At 48.4% G+C, this 14,828-nt stretch overlaps 2 protein-coding genes across 7 annotated transcripts; one reads left to right on the top strand and one right to left on the bottom strand.

The window, feature by feature from the left end:
- Nucleotides 1–750: 750 nt before the first annotated feature.
- TSSK4 (testis specific serine kinase 4) lies at nucleotides 751–3,499 on the bottom strand. Of its 4 annotated transcripts, none has more exons than XM_020880940.2 (4): nucleotides 2,768–3,490; nucleotides 2,233–2,447; nucleotides 1,459–1,822; nucleotides 751–1,039 (listed from the first exon to the last, which is right to left on the bottom strand). In XM_020880940.2, exons 1-4 carry the CDS (start codon nucleotides 2,984–2,986, stop codon nucleotides 857–859), a joined length of 981 nt encoding a protein of 326 aa, XP_020736599.1. In that variant the 5' UTR covers nucleotides 2,987–3,490; the 3' UTR covers nucleotides 751–856. The 4 variants fall into 4 exon arrangements, with proteins under 4 accessions (XP_020736599.1, XP_020736598.1, XP_070324927.1 ...); XM_020880939.2 differs by having other exon boundaries at nucleotides 1,459–1,840; nucleotides 2,768–3,487; XM_070468826.1 differs by having other exon boundaries at nucleotides 948–1,112; nucleotides 2,768–3,499.
- A 5,679-nt stretch (nucleotides 3,500–9,178) lies between these two features.
- Nucleotides 9,179–14,795, top strand: TM9SF1 (transmembrane 9 superfamily member 1). Of its 3 annotated transcripts, none has more exons than XM_020880929.2 (6): nucleotides 9,179–9,670; nucleotides 10,205–10,566; nucleotides 11,303–11,924; nucleotides 12,207–12,392; nucleotides 13,308–13,581; nucleotides 14,134–14,795. In XM_020880929.2, exons 2-6 carry the CDS (start codon nucleotides 10,222–10,224, stop codon nucleotides 14,525–14,527), a joined length of 1,821 nt encoding a protein of 606 aa, XP_020736588.2. In that variant the 5' UTR covers nucleotides 9,179–9,670; nucleotides 10,205–10,221; the 3' UTR covers nucleotides 14,528–14,795. The 3 variants fall into 3 exon arrangements, with proteins under 3 accessions (XP_020736588.2, XP_070324921.1, XP_020736590.2); XM_070468820.1 differs by lacking the exon at nucleotides 9,179–9,670 and adding an exon at nucleotides 9,762–9,893; XM_020880931.2 differs by lacking the exon at nucleotides 9,179–9,670 and adding an exon at nucleotides 9,765–9,902.
- Nucleotides 14,796–14,828: the final 33 nt, after the last annotated feature.

Genomic DNA, 14,828 nt, shown 5'->3' on the forward strand with positions numbered 1-14,828 from the left:
ACCAGGCAGATATTGTTCCATCTCTCAAGCTGGTTTGTCCTGGGGTTGCCTAGTGCTTAGGGTAAGGAAACCGCCGTCTAGTATTATCCCAGAATCATGTGGAGCTGCCCCTAAGTCTTCCCTCATCCCTTTTCACCCAACTGTACCACTGCAAAGAGCCGCATGATTTACTACCCGTGTTCCTTTTACTAAGCCCGTTCACAGATAGGAAAGGAGAAATAAATGGATAACAGGGCAAATAGGTTTGCTCTCTCCAGAACGCATAGTGAATAGGCTTGGTTTGAAGCCGTCGCTTCCACGTGTAGGAACAATAAGGAGGGACCATGACTCCCGGGACTGTTTCAGTGGTGGTTAAGGTGGCATTTGGAGGAGGAAGGAACCAAAATATTGCCCACCTCCTGATACTGGTTTCTAAAAGAATGAGCAATGCTGTCCCTTTGGACTATAGACAAACAGAGCAACCAGGGTAGAACAAGTTCTGCCCCACTGCTTGAACATTTGGAGTGCATGGAGATACACAACAGTGAGCATGTCCTCAGCCAGAATAGTGAGGCTTCTCCAAAGCAGGTGTGCCTCCCATCACGGCCCAGCCCACCTTCAGAGCCACAGAACAGCTACACTGTAAATTAAAATCTAGACTTAACTGGTGTCAAGATGACTGGTTACAGGCTCTGGGCAGAAATCCGACTCTCACCCTCAGCACTGTTCCCTGCTAAGTGTCCCCTGAGGAAAGAATGTGATTCCAGCTAATGAAACTAAAACAGAATTAGATTTATTTATTTTTGGTATAAAAGATTTTTATCCCCAGACCCTCCTGCTTTGCTCCTCTTTAACCCCCCTCCCCCCTCTGCCACTTTCAGGTACTGATTTCCAAGGACTGGTGACGATTAGTGGTGCTGGGGGGCTGGCACATGGCCTCGAGTAGCCTGATCTCATGGGTGGGTTGCTCAGGCTGGAACTTCAGCACCCAGGGATCCTTGATGATGTCCAGGATGGTGGCACGCTTGTTGGCTTGGCGTAGCGTCTGGAGGACCAGGTTCTAGGGCAGGGGAGAGAGAGGTCTTGGCTGAGCTGGCCCCCTACTGTGCCACACAGGCAATGCGCAGCCGGACCTAAGGAAGAAGCAGGATAGCCCATCACACCACTCTGGTGAAAGGGAGTGTGGTCCTGACTTTACCCTTAAAAGCCTCCTGTCTGCTCAGAAAGCCAATATCTTGAGGGAAATCCTTGCAGAATCCCCTTCTGGCCTAGAGAATAGAGACTAAAACCTGCTTATCACTCATCCCAGGTGCAAGCCCAGGGGTTGGCCCTTGAAGCCCTCCCTGCCATTCTAGGGTGGAGAGTGGGTGTGAGATGGCCCTGGTGGCAGGGAGCCTTCCCCAGGATCAGGAGGTCTAGGTTGGGTATTCCCTCCCTATGGGGCACCCAAGGCTTCAGCCCTCCTAGGGAAGCCAGCACCTTGCACTCCTGGGAGATGGCATAGTTAGGTGGAAAAGTGACCTCCTTCTGAGTCTCTTTCAGCAGCTTCTTGAGATTGGTGTCATCAAAGGGTAGACGGGCGACCACTAGAGTGTAGAGGATGACGCCCATGCTCCAGGTGTCAGACAGGAAGGGGTTGTAGGGCAAGCCAAGCAAGATCTCCGGGCAGGCATAAGCAAAGCTGCCACAGTAGGTCTGGCTGAGGTGGCTGAAGCAGTTCACTTGGCGGTAGGAAGGGCTATTCCGCACAGACTGGTTAGAAGGCACCATCTTGGCGAAGCCAAAGTCCGATATCTTCACATTCTCCCGCTTGTCCAGCAGCAGGTTCTCCAACTTTAAGTCCCTACCAGCAGCAGAAAGGCTGGGGGTCAGGAGAGGGCTTAGTATTAGACTGGGAGCTGAAGGGCCAGGGGTCAGAGGCTAGAGATGAGGAAAGGCAAAGGGAGAGAGATGCCATTATGAGGACACAGGGCAGAGAGGAAGGAAAGCCAGGGAGTTGTGAGCAAAACCCAAAGGGGAGAGGATGGTAGCTGAGGATTACTGGGAGCTTACCATCACTTTTCATAAAGGTCTCTGCTCACAGTGGGCACTGAATATATGTTCCTGACCAGATGATTAAAGTGGACGAATGGGCCTAGATACTGAGGAGGGAGATCAAGGAGGGGAGGGTGAGGGAAAGAGGGCAGAACGTAGGAGATGTGCATAAAACCCCCTAGAGCACAAAGGCCTCAGTCTGAGTGGCAGTGCCCTCACCGGTGCACGATGCCTTTGCTGTGAAGGTAGGCGATGCCCAGGGTCAGCTGGGAGAACCACTTTCCAGCAAGGGGCTCAGAGCAGGCCCCGTAGCGCTGGATCCACTCAAGAACGTCACCACCCTGAGCCAGCTCCAGGATGATGTAGACCCGGGATGTGGTCTCGATGGCCTGATAGAAGTTGATGAGATGCTTGTGCCGCAGGACCTTCATCACCTGGCTCCAGAAGAGGGACCCGTCAGACCCAGGCAGGGAGCTGTGCTCCAGCCCTCCTCTCCCTCTGCTGCCTTTTTAGAGCTCTGCAACAGGATCAAACCCCAGAGGGCTGGTGGCCTATGGACAAACACTACGTTTTGTACTTTTACTTTTGAAGGGTCTGAAGGTGAGGTGGAAAGAAACTTAAAATTTCCTAGCTGCCTAGCGAGTCATTCAGTTGTGGTTTAGTGGCTTCTGGCTCCACCCCCTCCTAACTGTACCCCCTTTGAGAACCATTAAGTAGCTTGGTATCAGTTCCCTCTTCTAGACCCCTTTCCAACCTGTATCTCACGGGGCAGGAACTTGTTAAGATAGTCCTCAGAGGCCTTCTTCTTCGAGATGATCTTGACGGCCACCATGACCTTCTGCTTTGTGTAGTAAGCCTCATACACTGTCCCATAGGAGCCATTGCCAATGACTTTGCCCACTTCGTAACCATACTCCTCCATGACAGAGCGGTAGGCCGAGGTGGGTGGTGCTTCCACGTCTCCCTTCCCCATGATGTTGGGCTTGCTGAGTGCAGGGAGCTTTGCTACTTAAAAGCCTCCTGTCTGCCTAGAAAGCCAACACCTTAAGCTGCTGTAGGCTAGGGTACCAAAGTGAAGTTAAAAGTCTCCAAAAGCTTGCCTGTATAGTCACACAAGTCTGGGATGCTGGGCTTAGCTCTCCACTAGGACCTTGGAGGGGAAAGAAGGGAGAAGCAGTTCTTTTTGTCTACACTGGCTGTTGTTACTTCTTTCTCCTCTTGGTTACGGAACTCCCCAAGGTCCCATGTTCTGCACACATCATAATTCACCTTCTATCCACCACTGGCCACAAGGCTTAAGAGGAAATGCAGTTTCATGCTGGAAAGATCCCTTTGTAATCTGATGAGACTCATTCCATGGATCTGGTCCTTTCAACCAGTCATGTTTACTGAGTACCTGCTCTGTGCCAGGCAGGGCGTGGCATCCTGGAAGAAAATTGCCAGTAAGACCAATAGAGACACTATGCTACTAGTGCTTACAATCCAGCATGAGAAACACCTGAGTATGAGAGTATTCCAGAGAATGGTAAGGTGTTGTAGAAGCATGTTCTAAGGGGTCTAAAATATTCTTTTTGTGGGGGTGGCTTTTTTTAAAAAAAGAGTGAGCTGGACTCACTTGGTGAGTCCATCTGGTGACATCATCTCAGCTAGGCTGGTTTGTTTCTGCATAAGCGAAGTGAAAGTTGCTCAGTCATGCCCTACTCTTTGCAGCCTCATGGACTATACACTCCATGGAATTCTCCAGGCCAGGATATTGGAGTGGGTAGCCTTTCCCTTCTCCAGGGGATATTCCCAACCCAGGGACTGAACCCAGGTCTCCCGCATTGCAGGCGGATTCTTTACCAGCTGAGCCACAAGGGAAGCCCAACAATACTGGAGTGGGTAGACTATCCCTTCTCCAGGGATCTCCCAGACCCAGGAATCAAACTGGGGTCTCCTGCATTGCAGGCGGATTCTTCACCAACTGAGCTATGCATATCATGTCATTATTCAGTAGACTAGCCCAAGTCGCCTTACATAGTTTGCACTAAATTCCAAGTGAAAAAAAAAAATCAGAAGCTGCATGACCAATTGAGACCTAGGCTCCAAAATAAAAAAACATTACTTCCATACCTTTATATGAATAAAGACAGTTACAAGGATCACTCAGATGTATGGGGTGGGGATGGAGATGCCTCTTAACCTTGAAATGCACCCTTATCTTGCCTTCCATGACCCTGGACTCTAGTTTTCCTTACATCCTGCCAGCCATTCCCCAGGTTCCACTGGAGCCTCTCCCACCATCCATCCCTGTAACAGAACCTTATTTCTGTTATTTCTCCCTCTATTCCTAACAGAAATAAGGTTCTGTTACAAGCCTTATTTCCTCTGAGCTTTACATGCTTCCTAAGGATCTCATCAAGACCCATTTCTTCACTGATGACTCCAGCAAGCCTTCTGCTCCTCATCCCTTAGTGTGTTCACCCTGAAGTCCAGGGAACAAATCTGCTTTTGTTCCCACAGCAATTCAGTGCCTCCCCATTCTCCTTAGGATCAAGTGGAAATTCTTCTATGTGACTTCAAATTTGACCCCACTAACCTCTCTAATTTTCTGTTGTAATATACATGCAATGCTCCAGCCAAACATCTGCTTTTCCTTCATTGTTCCCTCTGTTCTGGCAGACTTGACTCTCTTCAGGGCTTAGCTGATGTGCTGTTTTAAGGAAGCCTTTACTGACTGCTCAGGTACAAATCAGATGTCCCTCCCTCCTGAGTGCTCCCACAGCTCCAATACTTTCTCTAAGTAGTGTCTTCTTTTTCTTGCTTGCATCTCCCGCTAGGCTGTAAGGAAGGTCAGTTGATGAGGGAAGGGGTATGAAGTCAAAGATCTGAGAAGAAGGGCTTGTGGAGAATGGGAGAGAGCTGACTGGGAAAATGAACATTATCGGGCAGCACTGAGGGTCCAATTGAGATTGGAAAACCCAGCTTATGGACACACAATTTTAACACAGTATAGTGTTAAGATTTTTTATCTTCCATCCTCCAAAACAAAACTTTCAACAGATTATGCCATAGGCTACTGGTAAATTCTCATTTATTGACAGTCCTGCTGGCAGGGTGACTGAAAATCCTGTTGGAATCAGATCTACATCCTCAGTCTATCAAAATGAGCAGCTGTCCAGGACACACCATGGTAAGGAGGCTCACCCGGCCCCGCCTGTCTTCTGCTCCCCTGGATAGGCAGCTTGGTGGCACCTCTGTTCTCATCATCTACAGCAGGTAAATCAGTTTGTGCAAGGAATGTGTATTAAGCTGCCTCAGTTCAGTTCAGTCGTGTCTGACTCTTTGTGACCCCATGGACTGCAGCACACCAGGCCTCCCTGTCCATCACCAACTCCCAGAGCTTGCTCAAACTCATGTCCATTGAGTCGGTGATGCCATCCAACCATCTCATCCTCTGTCGGCCCCTTCTCCTCCTGCCTTCAATCTTTCCCAGCATCAGGGTCTTTTCTAATGAGTCAGCTCTTCACATCAGGTGGCCCAAGTATTGGAGCTTCAGCTTCAGCATCAGTCCTTCCAAAGAATATTCAGTGAATCCTTTGGGATTCACTGGTTTGATCTCCTTGCTGTCCAGGGACTCTCAAGAGTCTTCTCCAACACCACAGTTCAAAAGAATCTATTCTTCGGTGCTCAGCTTTCTTTATGGTCCAACTCTCACATCCATACATGACTACTGGAAAACCATAGCTTTGACTAGATAGACCTTTATTGGCAAAGTAATGTCTCTGCTTTTTAATAGGCTATCTAGATTTGTCACAGCTTTTCTTCCAAGGAGCAAGCATCTTTTAATTTCATGGCTGCAGTCACCATCTGTAGTGATTTGGGAGCCCAAGAAAATAAAGTCTGTCATTGTTTCCATTAAGCTGCCTACTGTATACAAAAACACTGCTAGGTTGTGCTTGCTAAGGGTTTATCCTTTGCTAAGGGTACCAAAATGGATAAATTATAATCCCCCTGTGAGGAGTTAGCAATTAGCAAGGGAGAGAGACACATAAGAAGTTAACAAAATATTACAGTGAGATAAAGTTCTATAAAGTCTGAAAGGAGATGTAAGGGAAAGCTTTATAGAGAAGGTGGCATTTGTACTGTTCAAAAGACAGGTAAGCAGGGAATGGTGGATTGAACAGTCTAGGCAGAAGGAACTATATGAAGCTTGCAGGCCTGAGAAAATATGACATTCAATTTAAACACAGGATAGGGTTCCAGAGGGGAATGTACCTGGAGAAGTAATTTAGATCCAGGTCTGAGAGACCTAATATGCCAAGTTTTTTTTTTTTTTTTAATGGTTCTATCCTATGTACTCATGGTTAAATTTTGGTATGCATCAAAATCAGAGCTTGTTAAAAAAAATACTGATGCCCAGTAACGTCCTCCCCAAGATCCTGATTTGGGAGGGGACCCAGGTATCTCTGTTTTTAATAAATTTCTAGCTGAACTTGATGCATACTGAGATTTAAGAACCGTTGTTGCAAACTAGTGAATTTACTTTTTTTTTGGTTGCACTGCAAGGCATGTGGGATCCTAGTTCCCCAACCATGTTCCCGGCATTGGAAGCGAGGAGTCTCAACCACTGGACTGCCAGGGAATTCCCAAACTAGTGAATTTAACAAAAAGAAGCAGACTCACAGATAAAAAAACAGACTAGTGGTTACCATTGAGGAGGGACAGAGGGACAATATAGGGGTGGGGGAATGGGAGATACAAATTACTGCCTGTAAGATACGCTCAAGCATGTACAACATGGGGAATACAGACAATATTCTGTAATAACTGAATGGAAAGAAACCTTTAAAAATCATTAAATTTTTTTAAAAAAAGAATCACTGTTGCTGGAAATAGGACATCTTTAAGATTAAAAAAAAAGAAAAAAAACTTGCAGCAACAGTCTGGAAAATAGATACAAGGGGAGAGATGACCAAGAGAGAAGCAAGGTGGCTGTCAGCTTAGTTGAAGGGATAGGACCGGCACCAAGGCAGCATGGCAAGCAATTTGGAAGACACTCGAGAGAAAAGCAGAGGAATCCTGGTGGAACTGACTTATTGGGGGGTGGGGGGGTGGGCAGTGACTGTTAACTGTGAAAGAGGCCCAGGTTTAGAGACCAGATGGTTGTCATATAAAAGATTATTCCAAAGCCACTCTAAGTTTTTTTTTTCTAATTACAAAACTCACTGTCTAAAAATCTCAGCCTCTACATCCTGGAACCTCACCTCCTCCTGCAGGGAGGAGGGCTGGGTCAGAGAGGGCAGAAATGAGTAAATGAAGGACTTCTCAAGCCAGAAGTCACTTAACACTTTCCACTTTCTTTACTCGAGTAAAAGGAACCTTAAGTTGTTCTCAAGCGGCCAAACTCAGCGACCCTAGGTCTGATCTCCAGAGGAACTTCCCTAGTGACAGATCCCTTGACAGAATAAACTTTTCCAGAATAATCGGCAATACAAAATTAAAAGATGCTCAGACACATACCAAGAACTTCCAGATGTTCAAGCTGAATTTAGAAAAGGCAGAGGGTCCAGAGATCAAATTGCCAACATCAGTTGGATCAGAGAAAAAGCAAGAGAATTCCAGAAGAACATCTACTTCTTGCTTCATTGACTACACTAAAGCCTTTGACTGTGTGGATCACAGCAAACTGTGGAAAATTCAAGAAATGGGAATACCAGACCACCTTACCTGCCTCCTGAGAAGCCTGTATGTAGGTCAGAAGCAACAGTTAGAACTGGACATGGAACAACAGACTGGTTCCAAATTGGGAAAGGAGTACATCAAGGCTGTATATTGTCACCCTGCTTATTTACCTTATATGCAGAGTACTTCATGTAAAATGCCAGGTTGGATGAAACACAAGCTGGAATCAAGATTGCAGGGAGAAATATCAATAACCTCAGATATGCAGATGACACCTATGGCAGAAAGCGAAGAGGAACTAAGAACCTCTTGATGAAGGTGAAAGAAGAGAGTGAAAAAGCTGGCTTAAAGTTCAGCATTCAGAAAACTAAGATCATGGCATCCAGTCCCATCACTTCATGGCAAATAGATGGGGAAACAATGGAACAGTGACAGACTTTATTTTCTTGGGCTCCCAAATCACTACAGGTGTTGATTACAGCCATGAAATTAAAAGACGCTTGCTCCTTGGAAGAAAAGCTATGACCAACCTAGACAGCATATTAAAAAGCAGGGACATTAGTTTGCCGACAAAGGCCTGTCTAGTCAAAGCTGTGGTTTTTCCAGTAGTCATGTATGGATGTGAGAGTTGAACTATAAAGAAGGCTGAAAAAAAAAAAAGAAAAAAATGAAAAAAAAAAAAAAAAAGAAGGCTGAATGCAGAAGAATTGATGCTTTTGAACTGTGGTGTTGGAGAAGACTCTTGAGAGTCCCTTGGACAGCAAGATCAAGCCAGTCAATCCTGAGAGATATCAATCCTGATACTCATCAGAAGGACTGATGCTGAAGCTGAAGCTCCAATACATTGGCCACCTGATGAGAAGGGCTGACTCATTAGAAAAGACCCTGATGCTGGGAAAGATTGAAGGAAGAAGAAGGGGCCCATAGAGGATGAGATGGTTGGATGGCATCACCAACTCAATGGACATGAGTTTGAGCAAGCTCCGGTAGACGGTGATGGACAGGGAAGCCTGGCATGCTGCAGTCCATGGGTTCGCAAAGTCATACACGACTGAGCGACTAAACAACAAACACATACACACAGGTAAATAAAAATAAAAACAGTGATCAAAACATGTTAAGATGCTTTACTTGCAATTAAAAAAAAAAAAAAGATGCTTTACTTGCAATTAATAATAAGCTCCAGGCTGCCCAACTCACAGGGTAAAAACCCCGATTTCTTTGCCTGCCTCTTAACCAGACCTGGCCCAGGATTGCCTATCGTCGGACACAGGACGGTCACTATACAGTCAAGGAGGCCTCCAGGACAGCCTCGGGAAGATACTTTTCATTTACATATTTGGCTTTTGGCGAGAGGCCACTCATGACTGTTGGCAGAGCAGCCCTGAGGTGAGATCCGACTCTAGGGCCATTGTATGGGCTACGTCCTCGCTGTCCTAGGACAGCAGCGCCCAAAGCCTCATCCTCGTCCTCGGTCGGAACCTTGAGCCGCCTCTCGGGACTCGGCCTCTGCACTTGCGGTGGCGAGTTCCATTGGTTCAGCCGGCAAACGCGTCGGGCATCCACTAGGTGTGGGCTAGCCGCCCCCGGGATCCGGACGGTCACTCGGTGCGCGCGGCGCGCACTGTTCTTAGGCGTCCAACCCCAAACTTCCCGAGGACAGGGGACCGGACTGTCGGCGACCCTTATCCAAAAAAAACGTGTTTGTGTCCTCATAGTGAGGTCTCAACCGGAAACCCTCCGGGGGAAACAGGACGGCGTAGCTGCGGCTTTAGCTGGGGGGCGTGGCTCCCTCCAAGCTCCAGGGAAGGAGTTTTCCGCGGGGCTGAGGTCCCTGCGGGCGAAGGCGGAAGGGGTAAGATTGACGTGTCCCGAGCTGCCCTTCCGATTGCCGGGAGGGCCCCGCGTCGGGCGACGCACTGGCGGAGAGTCGCTGGGTCTGCAGAGGTGGGCCGAGCCTCCAGCCGTAGAAAGTTCCTGCGGCAGCACTGAGGTGAGCCGAGCGCGACGTTTTGCTGTGCGGCCGCAGCCGCTGTGATCAGGCACCGCGGCGGCCAGCCCCGTGGAGGTCGGTCGTCAAGTCCTCTCCAGGCCCCCCGCTAGCGCGCCGCTCAGGGGGAGACCCCGGCTGGAGCGCAAGAGCGGCTACGGGGCCGCAGAGGCCTCCTCGGCCAGCCCTTCCCGCGCGGAGAGCACCCCGGGGCTACAGCCGGAAGGTGCTGGAGGTGCGGGGCCGCGTGGCGTTGCCATGGGAATGGGCTGGGGCTCGCGGGGAGGTCCTAGGCAGGCGGGCTGCTGGAGGGGGTACCCCAGGTTCAGAGGACTGCAAGAGCAGAGGCGGAACCTAGTGTTCGGGCTAGAGAGACTTGGTGTGGTTGTGGCGGTGGGGTCGGGGGGTGGTGGCCTTCTGAGGGATGGGAGGAAAGGCTAAGGAGAGGAATTGGAGCCATTGGCTTCAGTTCGAAGAACCTGACCTGGGGGGTTATTTGATCCCTGGTTCCCATAACTGCAGAACTCCCTCAAACAGGTTCCGCTGCCTTAAGGATGCCAGTCCTAGGGCACCCTCGAAGTTGGAGCTGCCGGTGGGGGCCGCTTCTGCTGCTGCTGCTGCTCACCGGCCGTGAGCCCGGGGTGGAAGGTGTGACACACTACAAGGCCGGCGACCCCGTCATTCTCTATGTCAACAAAGTGGGACCTTACCATAACCCTCAGGAGACTTACCACTACTACCAGCTTCCGGTCTGCTGCCCTGAGAAGATACGCCACAAAAGCCTTAGCCTGGGCGAAGTGCTGGATGGGGACCGAATGGCAGAGTCTCTGTACGAGATCCGCTTTCGGGAGAATGTGGAGAAGAGAGTTCTGTGCCACATGCAGCTCAGTTCCGCACAGGTCAGCCTCTCCACAGTGACTGGGACTCAGCCCTCCTTCCCAGGACCTTGAGTTTATGGTTTTCAAAGCACCTTTATGGAAATGATCCGATTTGATTCTAACTACAACTTTATGTGACAGGCAGGACAGTGGTTGATACAGAAACATCCTTGCTCAGAAGTAACTTTTTTGGAGACTACATAGATGGTGGATTGCAGAGTTGATATGAGAGCCCAGGGCTCCTGACTTGACGCTTCTTTGTTGGTCATAAGGTCCCAACTCCTACGTAGTCATTTTTTTTCCATTCCTACCTCTCAGCTATTTTAACTGGCTCCTTTACACTCTATTTTGCCTGTCATGCTTTTATCTTCAGCAATTCCTATCTTAGGGCATTTTCCCTTGGTCTACTCCAGGCCTTCCTACACCTTCTCCCTCTCCTTCTAGGCCTTCATCCTGACAAATCATACTTGTTCATTTAGGAGAATCACAACATACTAGGGTCTAATCCAGTGGCTCTCAGCAGAGGGTTTTTGTCTCTCAAGGGACATTTGGCAATGCCTGGAGATATTTTTGATTGTCAGGATTGGGGGATGCTGCTGATGTTTAGTGAGAAGCCAGGGATGGAGCATCTCACAATGCATAGCCCCCCAACAACAAAGAATCATCTAGCCCAAAATGTCATTAGTGCTGAGGCTGAAATCCTGCTCTAATCGTTGCTTGGGGAGGCCTTGTCTGACTCCTGACTTGCTCTCTGTAGGTGGAACAGCTACGCCAGGCCATTGAGGAACTATATTACTTTGAATTTGTGGTGGACGACTTGCCAATCCGTGGCTTTGTGGGCTACATGGAGGAGAGTGGCTTCCTGCCTCACAGCCACAAGATAGGACTCTGGACCCATTTGGACTTCCACCTAGAATTCCATGGAGATCGAATTATATTTGCCAATGTCTCAGTGCGGGATGTCAAGCCCCACAGTTTAGATGGGCTACGACCTGATGAGTTCCTAGGCCTCACCCACACCTACAGCGTGCGCTGGTCTGAGACGTCAGTTGAGCGTCGGAGTGACAGGCGCCGTGGTGATGATGGTGGCTTCTTTCCCCGAACACTGGAAATCCATTGGTTGTCCATCATCAATTCCATGGTGCTTGTGTTTTTACTGGTGGGTTTTGTGGCTGTTATTCTTATGCGTGTACTTCGAAATGACCTGGCTCGGTACAACTTGGATGAAGAGACAACCTCTGCAGGTTCGGGTGATGACTTTGACCAAAGTGACAATGGCTGGAAAATTATCCATACAGATGTCTTCCGCTTCCCTCCATACCGTGGTCTGCTCTGTGCTGTACTTGGTGTGGGTGCCCAATTCCTGGCCCTTGGCACTGGTGAGGTGGTAACAATTAATCAGGGATTTCTCTCAAGGGGTAGCACTAAGTAGGTAGTTTGTTCAGAAAAAGATCTGCAGAGCTTCTTTTCTGTCCAAGGTGAGGGGCAGACCTAAGGGGTGGGATGGCTCTAATGAGGATGCATATATTCTGCTGTGGGTTTTCTGGACAACAGAACTGGGGGATATTGGAAGCCCTGGGTCTGGGAGAAAGGGGGCTGGCTGATCCCTCTGAAATGGGATAAGTGAGATCTAACACAGGCTTTCCACTACCACCCTGCAGGCATTATTGTCATGGCGCTGTTGGGCATGTTCAACGTGCACCGTCATGGGGCTATTAATTCAGCAGCCATCTTGTTGTATGCCCTGACTTGCTGCATCTCTGGCTACGTGTCCAGCCACTTCTACCGGCAGATTGGAGGCGAGCGCTGGGTGTGGAACATCATTCTCACCACCAGTCTCTTCTCTGGTATGACTGCCTGTTTCCTGGTGGGCCAGTTTAGGAACTTAGAACACATTGTGGAATCTGAGATAGAGTCCAAGTAAGGCTTTAAGGGAATGAAAATAGGCAAAAGAAACACTAAAAAAGCCATCCAAAAGAAAAAAATGCATTTGTTTTTGCATAGTTAAAAATGATTAAGCCCTTAAAATGTTCTAAGCAGCATGATAAGCACTTGACATGCCTTCATCTAATACTCATTACTAACTTTATGAAGTTGGTATTATTGTTCCCATTTTACAGATGAGGAACTTGAGCTTAAGGCTGGTTGGGTAACTTGCCTGAGATTATACTTCTAAAAAGCAGTGAATCAGGCTTCACAACTAGGCAATCAAATTCTAGAGCCTGTATTCTCAACCATTCCACTGAAATAACATTCTCAAATTTATCTTTTGATACTCCCTTTCTTTTTCCCAAAGTTTTTTTAATTTGGAAGCGGGCTACCTCACTCCAGCCTTTCAAGCCAGCCTGTCCTTTCAAAGACAGTAATTTGCATTCTGAACCTTTTGTGTTTCCAACTCAAGTGTCTGATTTCTCTTCCATCACATTTACATTTGAACCAAGGCTTTCTGAAAACAGGGCCTTAATTCAAAGGAATGTCTCATACTAGGAGTCAACCAGTGCCATGGCAGGACAAGTCCTTGGAGGCAGGTGGATTTGTGTCATTCTTAGATCATTATGTAATGGGCTTGCCTTGATCCTTATTGATAATGGGTAGGGGAGGGAGTGTTGGTAAGCCAGGGAACAAAGAACAAGACATGAAAGGGTGGAGTCAGCCTGGGAGCAGGATGTTTCACTCCTCACCCCTTTAGGTCCAGTCTGATTGGTGCTCCCAGGGATGTAGCTCCTAGTGCTGACCCTCCCTCTGGGGGCCCATCCCTGCAGTGCCTTTCTTCCTGACGTGGAGTGTGGTGAACTCCGTGCATTGGGCCAATGGCTCAACACAGGCTCTGCCAGCCACCACCATCCTGCTGCTTCTCACGGTTTGGCTGTTGGTGGGCTTTCCCCTCACTGTCATCGGAGGCATCTTCGGGAAGAACAACGCTAGCCCCTTTGATGCTCCTTGTCGCACCAAGAACATCGCCCGGGAAATCCCACCCCAGCCCTGGTACAAGTCTACACTCGTCCACATGACTGTTGGTGGCTTCCTACCTTTCAGGTATCCTCCCTTTATTCTGTGGCCATCACTCTCAGGATCCTGACCGTAACTTTCCCCTTCCCTACTCACCAGTACCCTAACCCAATGTCAGTGATGGTCCCTGGTTCAGAACTGTACCATTAAGAGATCACTAAGTGGTTCCTCCTTTCTCCAAGCAGGAGTATCAGTTCAAATATGAGGGTGTCTAATTTGAAAAGCTCTCCAGAGACATTGCTCCTTTCACTGTCTTCCTAGTTTCTGACCTTAGTGACACCATGTGGGGCTTAAAACCCATTTGATTACTCATTCAATTTGTTGAGTACCTTTTCATGTCAGGCAAATACAGTGGAAAACAGAACAGACAAAATCTCTGCTCTCAACCTACCAAAGATGTTCTTGAAATGAGAGCAGCTAATCACAAGTTAAAAAGAATCCCCCTCAAGCCAGGAACTCCAGGGCAGGAAGTGGAGAGGGCCCACTTTTCACGGTGACCCAGTAACACGGAGGGGTGGTGGCTGCGCTGGCGATGCCCGCAGCCCTTTAAACGCTGTGTACCATCTCTTCTCTTCACAGTGCCATCTCTGTGGAGCTGTACTACATCTTTGCCACCGTGTGGGGTCGGGAGCAGTACACTCTCTATGGCATTCTCTTCTTCGTCTTCGCCATCCTGTTGAGCGTGGGGGCTTGCATCTCCATCGCACTCACCTACTTCCAATTGTCTGGGGAGGATTACCGCTGGTGGTGGCGATCTGTGCTGAGTGTCGGCTCCACTGGGCTATTCATCTTCCTCTACTCCGTTTTCTACTATGCCCGTCGCTCCAACATGTCAGGGACGGTACAGACAGTAGAGTTCTTTGGCTACTCCTTACTCACAGGATACGTCTTCTTCCTCATGCTGGGCACCATCTCCTTTTTTTCTTCCCTCAAGTTCATCCGTTATATCTATGTTAACCTCAAGATGGACTGAGTTTTGGGCGGCAAAACTATTGCCCTTTCCCTTTCTTCATGCTGCCCCCCGTTCATTGGTCTCTTACCAACATCTCTTCGATTGAGTGACTGACTTGTGTGGTGGTTTTGTTGCCTTCCCCTTTGCCCTTTGGGTCTCCCTTCAGAGAGGGCCTGGAAATTGAAGTCTCTATTATTATGAGTATATATTTGAACTTTTTTTAAGTTGCTTTTAGTTGGGGGCCTGATTTTTCTTTTTACAATACCAAAATAAAATTTATTAAGAAAAAGGTTTGGTCTGGATATAGGAACTCATGCCCTGC

The sequence above is a fragment of the Odocoileus virginianus genome, chromosome 6 (assembly GCF_023699985.2).
Source record: "Odocoileus virginianus isolate 20LAN1187 ecotype Illinois chromosome 6, Ovbor_1.2, whole genome shotgun sequence".
Lineage (NCBI taxonomy): Eukaryota > Metazoa > Chordata > Mammalia > Artiodactyla > Cervidae > Odocoileus > Odocoileus virginianus.

What these genes read in the sequence shown, in the direction of transcription:
- TSSK4 (XM_020880939.2), bottom strand. Translation starts at nt 2,986, where the DNA reads ATGGGGAAGGGAGACGTGGAAGCACCACCCACCTCGGCCTACCGCTCT. An exon ending in TCCTGCCCCGTGAGATACAG is followed by an intron (nt 2,448 to 2,767) that starts GTTGGAAAGGGG and finishes TTCTGGAGCCAG; the next exon opens with GTGATGAAGGTCCTGCGGCA. An exon ending in AGCAAAGGCATCGTGCACCG is followed by an intron (nt 1,841 to 2,232) that starts GTGAGGGCACTG and finishes CCTGACCCCCAG; the next exon opens with CCTTTCTGCTGCTGGTAGGG.
- TM9SF1 (XM_020880929.2), top strand. Translation starts at nt 10,222, where the DNA reads ATGCCAGTCCTAGGGCACCCTCGAAGTTGGAGCTGCCGGTGGGGGCCG. An exon ending in ATTCCTGGCCCTTGGCACTG is followed by an intron (nt 11,925 to 12,206) that starts GTGAGGTGGTAA and finishes ACCACCCTGCAG; the next exon opens with GCATTATTGTCATGGCGCTG. An exon ending in GGTGGCTTCCTACCTTTCAG is followed by an intron (nt 13,582 to 14,133) that starts GTATCCTCCCTT and finishes TTCTCTTCACAG; the next exon opens with TGCCATCTCTGTGGAGCTGT.